The sequence below is a fragment of the Urocampus carinirostris genome, chromosome 14 (assembly GCF_059441175.1).
Source record: "Urocampus carinirostris isolate Australia breed hairy pipefish chromosome 14, RoL_Ucar_1.0, whole genome shotgun sequence".
NCBI lineage: Eukaryota > Metazoa > Chordata > Actinopteri > Syngnathiformes > Syngnathidae > Urocampus > Urocampus carinirostris.
In genome coordinates this window covers 37,872,710-37,886,393 of record NC_142362.1, presented here as the reverse complement: position 1 = coordinate 37,886,393, position 13,684 = coordinate 37,872,710, and the positions used below count along the sequence as shown (strand labels likewise).

General features: G+C 41.1%; 2 protein-coding genes across 2 annotated transcripts in view; both read right to left on the bottom strand.

Annotated features, from left to right (window-relative positions):
• vtcn1 (V-set domain containing T cell activation inhibitor 1) overlaps window positions 1-3,129 on the bottom strand; it is a 28,825-nt gene extending 25,696 nt beyond the window's left edge. The window contains exons 1-2 of the mRNA XM_088352407.1: window positions 3,098-3,129; window positions 1,683-1,747 (exon numbers count right to left, since the gene is read on the bottom strand). Coding sequence (XP_088208533.1) covers window positions 1,683-1,747; window positions 3,098-3,129 — 97 coding nt within the window. The remainder of the gene's footprint in view (window positions 1-1,682; window positions 1,748-3,097) is intronic.
• Window positions 3,130-7,152: 4,023 nt separating this feature from the next.
• On the bottom strand, window positions 7,153-8,327 carry LOC148353375 (uncharacterized). Its single transcript, XM_088353014.1, has one exon. It carries the CDS (start codon window positions 8,315-8,317, stop codon window positions 7,169-7,171), a length of 1,149 nt encoding a protein of 382 aa, XP_088209140.1. The 5' UTR covers window positions 8,318-8,327; the 3' UTR covers window positions 7,153-7,168.
• Between the last annotated feature and the right edge of the window lie 5,357 nt (window positions 8,328-13,684).

Below are 13,684 nucleotides of genomic sequence, written 5' to 3'. Positions count from 1 at the left end.
GAGAAGTGCCCTCAACCCATGACATAACCACTTCAGATCGAGGGAGGGCGGTACCTCACTTGGAGCGAAGTGACTACCCAGAAGGCTTTGCGAATTCTCAATATCAACATGGCTGGAAAGGAACCGCACAAATATAAGTAGTTTTCCACAACTACGCATGTATTTGCAACGAAATATATTGAGATATCTTGGTTAGACATAAATGCAATAGAAAATCGCATTTTCGCGTTAAAACATGAACATTGCAAAATCGCTACTTTACGAAGTGCACGAATCTACCGAGGGAGCCGCAAAAAAAAAAAAAAAAATCTTCACACTCCAAACCGTAGAGTAGGATAACTGCAGAAAATCACGGTTCAGCCTTGCAAGTCCCGTCCAATTTCTTAGCGGACAATCTTCACTTTTGCACTCCAATCACTGAGGGGACTTCCCTATGGAGGGACCTCACTGGAGGGTTCTCAGGGCCAAGTGAGAGGAATGGGATTGGGCCTATGTCTCTCGGCTGGCCTGGGAACACATCGGGATCCCGTCTGATGAGCTGGAGGAGGTGGCTGGGGATAGGGATGTCCGGGCTTCCCTTTCAAAGCTGCTGTCCCCGCGACCCGACCCCGGATAAGCGAAAGACAATGGATGGATGGATAGATGGATAGTTTAGTGAAATCAGAAAATGATATCTGCAGTAAGTTATATCATAAAATGCAAATAAATCATACCTAAAATGAGCAAACATTTCTGCCACTGGAGTTTTCAGTAGGAAATTCAAATCAATAAATTCCAGTTCATGTGCTTCCTCTATGTGCTTTATCTATTAAAGTATTGATAATTATTTTTAAGAAAACAATTAAGAAAATTCAATGATAATGTAATCATCATGTATTAAACAAATTTATGTATTCATCTTTTATCTCCTTATTTTACAGGAAATACAACAAACTAAATTCAAATTTTTAGGTTTTATAAAGCGAGTGACCAAATAATATGTATTTTTTTTAGCTAGCTGTCCTGCCTATCTTTAGCTTTGTAGCTAGTTATCTTCCCACCTTTTTAACTATTTATCAAGCTATCGAGCAAGCTTTGCATTTTTTTTTGCATGCAAACATTTTACCCTTTTTGCTAGTTATCAAGCTAAATGTTGGCCTCCTTTCTAGCTAGCTATCTGGCTCTTTTTACTTTCTGTCTGGCTATTTTTTTGGCTTATTACCCTTTAAGAAAGTTTTCTAGCTCCCTTTTAGTTTTTTACCTTTTTAACATTCTAGCTAACTATCAAGCTACATTTTAGCTATGTAGCAAGCTATCTAGTTTCGTTTTTACAATGCATGCTATCTAGCTAACGTTTGAACGTTTTTGCTATCAATCAAGCTAAATTTTTAACTCCTTTCTAGCTAGCTATTTAGTTTTTTTTTAACTTTCTATCGGGCTATTTATTTTTAGCTAGCTATCTAGCTACCATTTAGTTACGTTTTAGTTTACCTGATTACTTTTAGAGCTAGCTATTAAGATGCCTTTTTAGCTAATTAGCGAGCCATATAGCTTAGTTGCTATTTCAAAACTGCACATCAAACTGGGTGCCCCTTGTGCTAATTACTGACAAAAAGTAACCCCACGGCTGGAGAACCCTGCACTTCACAATACAGCAACATCTATATAATATAAAACAGTGTCCCTTTAAATCAAAAGTTTACCTGAGAGTGCCAGGGACAAGATGAGGATGATAAGCGCTGAAAAGACAACTATGAGTGTGATCATGCTACAAAAAGAAATAGAGACACACACATAGAAATTAAATTACCGGTATGTGTTTTATACATATATATATAACATATATATATATATATTATATATAGATCAATAAAGTACTGTGCATTAAAATGTGTTTGTTTTTATTTTGGTGGCTTTCTTAGCCTCAGTCTCCTTTTGAGTGCCATTGTCCCTATAAAAACTAAATTTTTCATTGCGCTACTGGCCAACATTCAAATAGCTATTTTTCCTGATATGACTTTGTAAATAATTCATTCATTTTATTTATCACACTATTTATCAAATTTAAAGCAATAAAAAACTAATCTAGCTCTATTGCATTTGAGTTTTCAATGCAAATGATCAGATTAAGAGTTCAAAATAGGGGAGACAATATATCACTTTGCTTCAATTACTTTCAACTACAGTTTATTTATAAATAAATATTTGATTTTAATTGTTGAATGTTTAAAAAAACAATTTGATGAAATTTTCCCTTTCTGAACAAATGTTCTATGAAACTTGTGCCTGTAAATGCAAACAAGAACAATCAGGTTTACGTTATCTTTTTTCCTAATGTATTTTCGCCAAGTTATCAGATTCAGGACTGCATCAGAATATACAAAAAAATTAAATACATCAATCAGCCATTTTTTTTTCCTTCATGCAAAAATTTGTAACCCCATGACTCAAAGAGTTCAACCACGCCTGCTCTAGAGACAAGTTCAATTTTATTGTTTTATTTTAATTGAGATAGTTTAGGCCTTTCAGGCAATTATATCTCCCATAAATCATTCATATTAGCATACATTTATCATAATCCAGGGATGGGCAAGTGACAAGTATTGGTGCTGATACTAGCTGGTATTTAAATTATTGTTACTCGGGTTTGTAGCATATACACATTTTATGGTGGCCATTTAACAATCCAGAACCAGAAATTGAAGAAGTGGTAAATTACCATTAAATACATGCACTATACAGCAAACATACAATATGGTGTTGCATTTTTAAAATATCTTATTCATTTATGTATTTTTCTTTGCATATATGAAGGAATTTAATGTACTATGGTATTGCTGGTTGGTATGGATTACCTCTCAAGATTTTGTTATCAGTCTGAAAAAGTTTGGTATTGTACATCTCTAGGCCACTGCCCCTTAAATATTTTTGTCACGACAGTTACATTCAATAAATGCAAGTTTTTCCACAGTATAGGGTATTGAAATTAAAATTCACAATACTGTCATGATCATTGTGGAGAAGAGGTTCTGTTTGAATACATGATTAACAGTTGTGTTGTGACTTGTGACATCAGTGTCATTGTGTAAAATAAGACTGCTCTTATGCTCACATGTACCTGTAGAAAATGATCTGTCCCAGTGAAGCCATGGCTGCTCACAAGCAAACACCTTTCATCGAAAACCTTGTGTTGGAGTCACGTTTCCCCCAAAAAATTAAAGTAAGTCCATCCATGCATATGACACAATCTTTTGACTTGTGTCAACTGACTTACTCACACACAGAGAGAAGCTTAAATACAAACCACTGAGTCAATATTACCTTAAGGCGTTTCATGACACTAATTTTCTCTATTAAAACACTGACATCTACTGCCAAGAACAAGCCAAACATTTCCCCATGTTTGGATTATGATTGTTTGTCGACATGTGCCGAGCAAATGTTGGAGTCCAATTTAGAGTGTACAGTATTACTTCAATTATTGCAGTTGATCGATATATATATATATATATATATATATATATATATATATATATATATATATATATATATATATATATAATATATGTGTTTTCAGACATGCCGTTTTAAGCTCTCCTCCAAGTTGTCTAGGTCACCTGTTTTCGGATCGAGTGACCAGTAAAGTTGATGACGAACACAGAGTCAGATATCATTTACAAGACAAGTACATATTTAGCACTGCACGGAAAGAAAGATGAACATGGGTTGTGTCACGTGAAATGTGGTGTTAGCCCCTATATTAGTAGACATGTGACAGATACCTAGCTAAAAGAGTGAAAAGCTATGTAAACAGCCGGATAGAAACTGAAAAACAGAACTAAATAGCTAGTTAGAAAGGAAGCAGGTTCTTTTCTGCTTTGAGCCTAAGGCCAGTACTCAGCCACACCACTACAACCACAACCCACAACCGCTGACACCACCCCACTCACTGTGGAGGTTGCAGACGTGAGACACATGCCCTGAGCTGTCAACCCTAGGAAGACCACCGTTCTGGATGGAGTACCAGGGAAGGTAATCAAGGCATATGCTTACCAGCTAGCACTGACATCTTCAACCTGTGACTGGAGCTAGCCAACATCCCAGCCTGCCCAAAATTGGCTACTATCATTCCAGTTCCAAATAAGTCACAAACAGGCATTTTCAGGGACTTACGCACTGTAGCACTCACCCCAGTCAGTGATAAACTGGTGCTGAGACATATCAGAGCCTGTCTTACACCCACCCTCGAACCACATTAGTTTGCATGCCCGCCAAACAGATCCACTGAGGGCCCAATATCCACTGCCCTCCATAATACACTGAGCCACCTTGAGAGGAGAGGGAGCTATGTCAGAATGCTCTTCATTGACTATAGCTCCGCCTTCAACACGATTGTGCCAGACATTCTCATCTCAGAGATGATTAACCCGGGGCTCCGCACACTCGGCACTGGCTCTCCCCAAGGCTGTATGCTGAGCCTTATGCTGAGTCTACTCCCTCTACACCAACGACTGCAGACCAACCTACCCTGAGAATATCATTGAGAAGTTTGCAGACACAATGGTGGTGGGGCCGATCGCAGAGGGAGACGGGATGGCCTACAGAGATGAGGTCCTTAGACTTAATGAGTGGTGCGCTGAACAATGGCGCTGAACATTGACAAGACTAACGAACTCATCCTGGACCTCAGTTGGAATAAGGCAGCCACTGCCCCCCTGTATATCAACAGCGAAAGTGTAGAGCGAGTGGAGTCTTTCATGTTCCTCGGTGTCCACATCTCTGCCGACCCCTCCTGGACAGCCATCACCTTTGCACTGATCAAAAAGACAAAGCAGGGGCTGCACTTTCTGAGAGTTCTCAGGAAGGAGCAACCCAACATCAACCTGCTGGGGACTTTTTATCGGTCAGCTATTGAAAGCCTGTTGACCTACGCTGTGTCTGTGTGGCACATAAGCTGCGTAGAAGCTGACAGTAGAGGGTGACCAACACAGCACAGAGGATCATCGTCTGCCCCCTACCACTCATGTCCACCATATATTACTCCCGCTGGCTGTGAAGGGCAAAAAACATGATCAGAGAATAAACATATCCTGGCTTCCATTCGTTCAACCTGCTGCCCTCTGGTAGGCGCTACAGGGCCATATCAGTCAAAACAGAGACTGCTTCTTTCCGAGAGCTGTCACTATTCTCAACTGAACCGGAATATATCACATACCTGTCAACCTCCACGTCTCCATGCCCGTACAAACTGTCATATTTTACACCATTTTTTTTTTCGGAATGATGCATGATGGGAAATGCCCAGGCGGAAGACGCATGCGCACAGTAGTATCAAACCGCTCGCTTCGTTTGCAACAAAAAAAAAAAAAACAATACCGAGAAAGAGGCTACTGTGGCGAACTCGTTAGACTTGATTGATTTGCCGTTTCGAGATAGTCGGTGTTTACCGGATGGTACTCATAATTCACAAATTTGCGTTTTTCCGTAGAGATTTTATCGTACGTCGTACACGCCTTAAAAGGCATAATACACGTACATTTACGTCCAAAACCTGTGATTAAGTTTAATTATACAACCATTTTTTTTTCCTTCCCAAATTAAATCAATAAGCTTAATTACTATTGGATAGGCCAACAAGACATCAGTTGTTTTATAACAGCTTTTATATCATATTTCCAAGTGAAAAAAAAGTATCTTTAGCAGTGTTGGGAATGACGCTGTTATAAATAACATTGTTACGCAACAACGTTATTTTTAAGTAACGGGGTAATCAAAATTATTACTTTTTTCCGCCGTTACAACGCTGTCATCATTACTTATGGTCAAAAGTGCGTTACTTTGAAAAAAGGTGTTTTCTTTCGGATCATCCATCCAGCCATTATCTACACTACTTATTCTCAGTAGGGTCACGGGGGTGCTGGAGCCCATCCGAGCTATCTTCGGGCAGTGGGCAGGGGACACCCTGAACTGGTTGCCAGACAGTCGCAGGGCACACAGAGACAGACAACTTACTAGCTCATTCACACCGAGGGGACAATTTGGACCGGTCAATTAACCTGACATTCATAGTTTTGGTAAGTGGGAGGAAAACAGAGTGCCTGTAGGAAACCCACGCAAGCACGGATTAAACATGCAAGCTCTACACAGGAAGGTTTGATCTCATGACCTCAGAACTGACGCTTCATTTCTCTTGTGATTGGTCAAAATGCATTTATTTCAGGGATTCTGTGCTGATTTTGAACTTCCATGAAGTACAACAACTTTTTTAAGAGTAACGGAACTAGATACTTTCCCTGGTAATAAGTTAATTTTACTATAGAATAACTCAGTTACGAACTCAGTTACTTTTTGGAAGAAGTAGTGAGAAATTATATCTAATTACTTTTTTTAAGTAACGTTCCCAAGCTGCTCTCTTTACCTTGGGTACTTCTTTAGTTTCCCATGTAGATTGTCACAACCCGCACTCAAGTTTTGCCTATGTGTACTAGGGTGGTCCTTAAAAAATTTCGGGGGGAAATATTGGGCTCTGACCCCCCGCATATGTTCTTATATCGATAAAAACACACTGTGTGCAATTTTGAACAATTTGGATAATATTTAGAGGTAGCTCAACAACTTTGAAATTTCCCAAAATGGTAAAATTTTGGCAATTTTCGAGAAAAAACGGAAATCTTAACCCTATGTGTACGGCGTTTTAGAACATCCAATTTCAGTCCATTGCTTATAATTGTAACACAAGAAAAGTTACAAGTAAATATAACAATATTGTATTTATTTTTACCTCAACAGCCACCACCCTTTCGAGGTTTCATTCACTGTGCGTGATCGGCATTTCCAAATAACATCCAAATTTGGGCGTCAATAAAATGAACTAAATTTGCAACTTCACCAACACAGATCATGTGCATTATGCAAAACAGTGTGAAAACAAATCCTACAGTTTGATGTGCATACAGTACAAAAACAATATGATAAGTGAAAATAGAACCAAGCCAACACCAAACAGTCTACCGAGTAATAGTAGAATAATAATTTCCAAATCACCAGTTCAGAGTTCACATAAAACAGGCCGATTGTCTTTGGAAAAAACAATGCGTTTGCTCTCAGTTCAGCAATTACCTCAACAAATCATTAAGTTTATCATTGTAACATAGCCTATCATCAAATGTTGTGTATGTTCACAAAGTGTTCATTTCTGTTTCACGATGGTCTGTTTTTGAGTATTCGGGAACCTTTTGCGATGTTCTGCAACCACCAGTAACAGGTACTGTAATTGTTCTTCATTGTGGGTGAGACGACCATTGAAGTTTTGAATCAGTGCGACGCCTCGCTCTGCGTGGTCATTGATGACAGACAATGCTTTCACCTTGTCACATGCCTCTCTATAATCAATGCGGCCATTCCATGTGGTCGGTTCTGCATCCAAGAAGCTGGTGGAGATCTCGAGAAGCTGCAGCAGCTTGATGGTATTAGTGGTTGCAAAATCTGCGAGTTTCTTGTCATTGACGCACTTCAGATCCACCTGGCCTTTAACTTCTGGTTCTTCCGCTCCTGGGGTTGACTTCATGGCACTCGAGATGTCAGTTTTCGTTTCATGCGATACGTCGGGATCAAAAAGGGACAAGCCAACAAGGACTTCAGAAAGATACCAGAGATGAGTTGCAAACTTTTTGCTTGTCGCTTGAGAGATGGCTTTGTTGATGTTCCCATAGTTCACCAGGTCCTTTAGAAAAGCGAGATCATGGCGAGGAGCACTGGCTGCCACAGGACACAGGAACCAAGCCTTAACATATATCCTAGCATAGAAAAGACACACGTCACGAAGACCTTTTTCCTCACGGGCAGTCAGTCGGAACTGGTGTCGAAACATCCACACCTTGAATGAATATATCACCTTGGCCATCCATCTCGCCTGATGCATCGCCCCTGGTGCCATAAACTTCACTTCTCGCTCAGGTATGCCTCCGAGATAGACAAGGACAAGCTCGAGCAACTCCCGGTAGTCGTCTCTTGGTTGGTTCGCTTGAAGGGTTTCAGAAATGAAACCGTTGAGGCTGTCTCTAACATCTGCGATGTTCTGTCTGGTGTACTCATCACTGTTTGCATTCTGAAAGTCACTGGAGTCGATGAAGCTCCATTGCGTTTTAAATCGCTTGAAGATTTGGATTTCTGGACTAGAAGACGATCCCATGCACGTCCAAAATGCACAACCTGCAATAAGCTCCATGACATGGTGACGGCATCCCAAGTGCATCAGGTCACGGCCAAGCATCTGCTCCAAAAGCACGCAAGCTCCGGATTGGCGACCGGTGTTGGAACTGGTTGTGTCGAAGCACATACCCTTCACCTGATCAGATATACCCCACTGATTTAAGATGTCTGTCACAGCACGAGCCTGTTCCTGTCCCGTGCCAGATCCAAGTTTCGGTACAGCCAAGAGTTGTGAAATTCCAGGTCCAGACACTAAAACTGGTAGCCGATCTACCTTCTCGGAGCCAGTCAAATCACGAAGAAGTTTACCATCCCAGTGAACAACCAGTTGAGCTTTTGGATCAAAGGCATGCTTAATAGCTGTGGCCTGTGTTTTTCTGTGTTCATGCAGCTGTCGCCGAATTGAGCTTCGATTTAAAGAGAATTCTGAGAGATCATGTCCCAAACTCTTTGCTGTCTCACTGACAAGAAGCATTGCTTTCCTATCGGAAATACCGGTTCAATCCAGACTAGACAACAGCTCTGGGGAGATGATTTGCATTCTGCCTCTTTTAGATTGGTTGGTATCGGAAGTTGAGCTACTGCAGGCAACGCTGTCTGGAGAAAAGTTGCCAGACTCCTCCTCATCCGAAGTTTCACTGCTGCCCTCCAATGTCACTGATTGACTCATGGCCTCAATTTCTTGATCGGATCTACGCTTTCTGGTTTCCTCTTTATATTGTCTCTTCTGTGTGGCTTTTTCTTTTTTCTCAAGGACCTTGTCTACCGATGTCATCGAGCCACGTCGTCCATCTTCTCTCTGTGCCAAAAGAAACTCGCGGTCTTCTTCCATCTTAATTAGAGTCAAGGCTTCAGCATGTGCCACATCAAACAGGTTGTTGAAGTTGGCTTTGAACGCATTCTCCTTTTTTCTCTGTGTCTCTGTTTCACGAGTTGAATTCTTTTTCAGTCCCTGCCACTCAGCAAATAGTTTCTCAACTTTTTTCACCATGTCTTGTGTGTGACGTACAGGAATCCGTGCTCTGAGCCAGAAAGATGTCAATTTCTCTACAGTGGCTGTTGCTGCAACTCTGATAGTCTCTTTGCATTCGATGTGTCGATACAAAAAATAACCCAAAACTTGTTGAATCGAAGGTAGTTTACACCCTGTTATTGTTGTGGTAAATACACTTGCATTTGTAGAATAGACTTGCATACATGTAGAAATTTAGAAAGACTTGCTTACAGTTGTGGGAAAAGGTCGGGTTGACATTCCTTGAAGATACTCTTGGCAGACAATTAAGTTTCCTTGAAGATAGCGTGCAAGGGACGGGACGCTCTGAACTTGATACGTGATACAGGACCGCCTTTTGGGGTGTACTCAAGTGAAGCTTTAAAAACATTGTCATGTTCCCAGCTCTCTGAGAAAACTTCATTGACGCATCAATAAAGTTGTATCTCCCTCCCACGCAGCTGGCTCCTGTCCATTTTCCTTATCCACATATGAGAAGACTTTTCTCTCGATTATCGAACCTCCAATTTCCCCAACATTCAATGGCGCCCAACGTGGATTGGCACTAATTAAATAAAAAAGAAAAGGGAGGAAACTTCTCAGTGGAACTGTCTCGAATGAGCAGTTGAGGTAAGGAAAGTTTTTTCTCTCCTTATTTCGATTTGCTTGTCGAGATTCGTGGGAGGACGGGAGCCTGTGACGTCGGAGCTAAATTTTGAAAATGCGTGCACGTGGATTTTCCGTCTATAGTCAGGCCCAAGTTCGGACGGATGAGATATATAGACTGAGTTGAGATTTTGTCCGACGGGAATTCGGTGCTCAGAGAATCCTGTTTGTTGTGGGACATGGCTGCTTAAAAAAAAAAAAGGCTAATTTACCTGGATAAAAGGTGCAGCGGCATCGGTATTTGTAGATTTATAATTGTCTTGAGATCTGTGTAAAGACGGTGATGAGACGTCATCATTTGCTGAAGTGACAGTTCGAGAGTAGACGATCTATATGTGGTTAATACGGGGCATGTTTTATGTGTTTCCCTAGTCGATTGATGATTTGGGAGGGACATGTAACCTTGCACTTAAGAAAAAGTGTGGTGCATGGAACCTCGCAATTTTCTACAATCTGAAAGGTTATACCGACGTTAGAAAAATGAGCAGTAATCAGATGTTGTATTATTAAGATATATTCGCATAGAACAAGTGATACGAAGAATGTGTGTGTGACTTGAGTCAGGCTTGCGCTGACAGGTGTATTCTTTTACATTTTACGGTCTTGTATGTGCGTTAGAGTGTCTTGCTTTTTTGAGGGTTATTCTCGCCCCCACCGCTAACCCGCTTACCCCCACCACTCTCCGTCTTTCCCTGTGTGAGTTGAGCTCAACCGTGTGTATTCACGCTCCGATCACCCCCACCCCACCCCCGTCTTTCCCCCGTCTTTCTCTCCTTTACTTTATGTAACGTTATGTTTGAGTCGTTTACGTTACGGAGGGGGTCATGGAAAATAAATAAAAGTGGAGGGATTACTTAATTCGTCCAGTGCTCCGTTTGCGTGTGGCCTTTTGATTTGTGAGATCTTGTTCCGATAAACGTGATAGGTATAGTTTGGGTAAATTGAGGAAACAATTTGGCAAGCGTTTTCAAAAGACAATGAGGAGCAGATTACTCGATCTTGAGGAAGACCATGAAAAATTTAAGAATTTAATTGCTAAGGTGATGTCTTCATGGTCATTTAACCTAGACTAAACATCCGAGTTTGTAAACATGACCGATTTAACAGGATTCAGAAGTCAGACGGACTGTTGAAAAGGGCTGAAGATGGACAGAAAAACAAGCAAAGAACAAACAAAGACGTTCACTCATACGTTGTCTGCGCCGCTTGTCTACAGCAGGGTCGTGGGGACACTGGAGCACATCCAGGCTGTCCTCAAACAGTGAGCAGGGGGCAATCTGAACTGATTGCAGCCAGTTTCGAGGAGAAAGAGGTAGACAACTGGGCACCAAGGTCAGTGTGGCACTGATAAAGCTCATGGGCGCATTCCTACAGCGGATTACGAGTGGAACGTCACAATGGACTGAGCCAGACGGCCAAGGCTGTCGACGGGGCGGTGATAACGAACAACACGAGTCTACATTGAATCACGCTAGAATCTTGTTGATTGACGTAGTGTTTACAAATCTGAGGAATATTGATAAGTTTGGATTGTGAATTATTTTATTTTTAACACAGAAATACTGCTAAAATTGTATTTTGAATCTGCTTTCCAGGAAATCGGTGATGTGTCTCCAGATGCAGGAGCATCAGGAGGATTATTAAGGAGAATAGGTAACAGGGGAATACCTTTGACTTTATATCAGATACAATTGCACAATTTAAAAATATTATGCAAGGGGGAGGTGTGAAATAGCTGGAGAAATAAGGGTGTAGGTCTCCGTATTTACAGGCCACGGTAGACGGAGTGCTCAACCAACATATGAAATCTGTGCAGAGAATAATAATAATAGGAATAATAGGAGCAGTGCCATCAAAAGATCTAGGTGCGGAAACAGTAATTAGGTTTTTGATTAGAGAAGTTATTCCGCGATTTGGCATACCGTCAGAAATAAGCTCGGATAACGGTGCGGCATTTGTTCAAAAGGTCGTGAAGGGCATCTTACAAAAACTACACATTAAACAACGGTTCGGTGGGGTTTATCAACAAAGTCAAGGGATGGTGGAAAAGAGTAAATGGAATATTAAAATCAAAGATAAACAAGATCTTTGTGAGTACTAGGCTCAACTGAGGGGATGCGCTACAGTTAGCGCTGATGAGTTATCGCATGCAAACTCATTGGATCACGCATTTTACACCGCATGAAATGCTAACAGGCAGACCAGCGCCGCATCTGCGAGGTCCCTATAAGGGGCCGCCACTTGAGCAACTACAAACTGAACTGAGAGACTGTATGAGACAATTGACGGCTGTCATCTACCGGCTGGTTAAGAGACAAGAGTCCAAGGTCGAACAACCATTTGAAAAGGCGTCCCAGGGGATCTCGTCTACATCAAGGTTTCAACGAAAGTGGAACCATCCGAGGCGTGAGGGACCGTACACCGTCGTGGGGCAACGCTGGCCGCAGTCCAGGTCGAGGGTAGCTCAACATGGTACCATCTGAACCACGGTACCACGGCTCACGCTGCCACCGTCAACGAGACCAAGCAAGATCAACAGGGCAGTAACGTTAAATTAGGAAAACAAGATGTGGGTGACAAAGCTGTGTGTGATAATAAATTGTCTGATATGATTGTTACTAGGAGCAGAGCTCGAGAAATCGCAGCGGCGAATGGAAATTGCGGTTCCGAAAGTGCAACCGGAGATCCAAAAAGCGACGCTGCAGTTGCAGACCATGACGCATCCTAGAGACAGCGGCCCGGTTAAGTGTGACACTACTGTACAACATGCCAAAACGGTTGAGGATTTGGAAAGTAAAAGTACATTTTACCTCATGAAGGGCTCACTGGCCCTGAGGTATGGAAGCTCGAAAGTACCAAAATCAAAAATGTTACGGGAAAAAAGAAAAATGTGAGATATGACGAAAATATAATTTTTAGAATATGGTTTCATAAGAAACATGCACTCGAAATCTTTTAAAGGGACAGTGTGTATAAATTGACCCCAAGATGTCTTTGCACTGTGGAGTGCAACCGAAATAAAAGTGCTTAACAGGATAAATAAGGAGAGTCACAGTGCCCAAAGAAGCACTATTTTAGTCTAATTATTGTGTCATATCCACTGCCTCTAGGTGTGGAAAACTCCGGTAACTCCAGTTTACAGTCACGTGGTCACACCAGCAGTCCCTGGTTTGGTTGTAAATTGCTAAAAATAATTTATAAGAAAGCTGATTAAACGATTTAGGTTCACTATCGAGACATTTTTTAATAGAAACTCACAGGAAAAAACCTTAACCCAAAACGAACGTTTTATCCAGAAGCTGTAGCAAAGCAACTCAAACGTTTTGATTGGGTAAGTGTTAGGAACTATAAACAGGACATGCGCATTTTGCTCCATTGCCCAGCGCCTGTGCTAAAAGTAAATACGTAAGTATCTTCAGTTGTAGGGATTTTTAACATTTTCATTTTGAGACAAAATGACAGACAAAATGAGCGTCAGCACTCATAAGTGACGGCGGGAGGGAGTCGAATTTTAAGTCACTCAACACTCAAAACGTCACACAGTGAAAATTAAAATCGCTGAATGAAAGTACCGTAGAAATACTACGACAGTAATACGGTAATAGAGAAATGCCCCTAGAGGTATACTAAACAGTATCACAAAACTAACGATTCAATATAGTACTTTAAAACAAAGACATAGTACACTACATCAATTAAAAATAAATAACTACAGAACTAAATACCAAGTTAAGTGCAAGAAGGGCATTTATGAGCTGGCTCTCTTCAATAAATTGAGAAAAAAGCCGTTTTGTCCAATGAAAAAGACTGACTTAACCAATTACCAACAGCAATGAC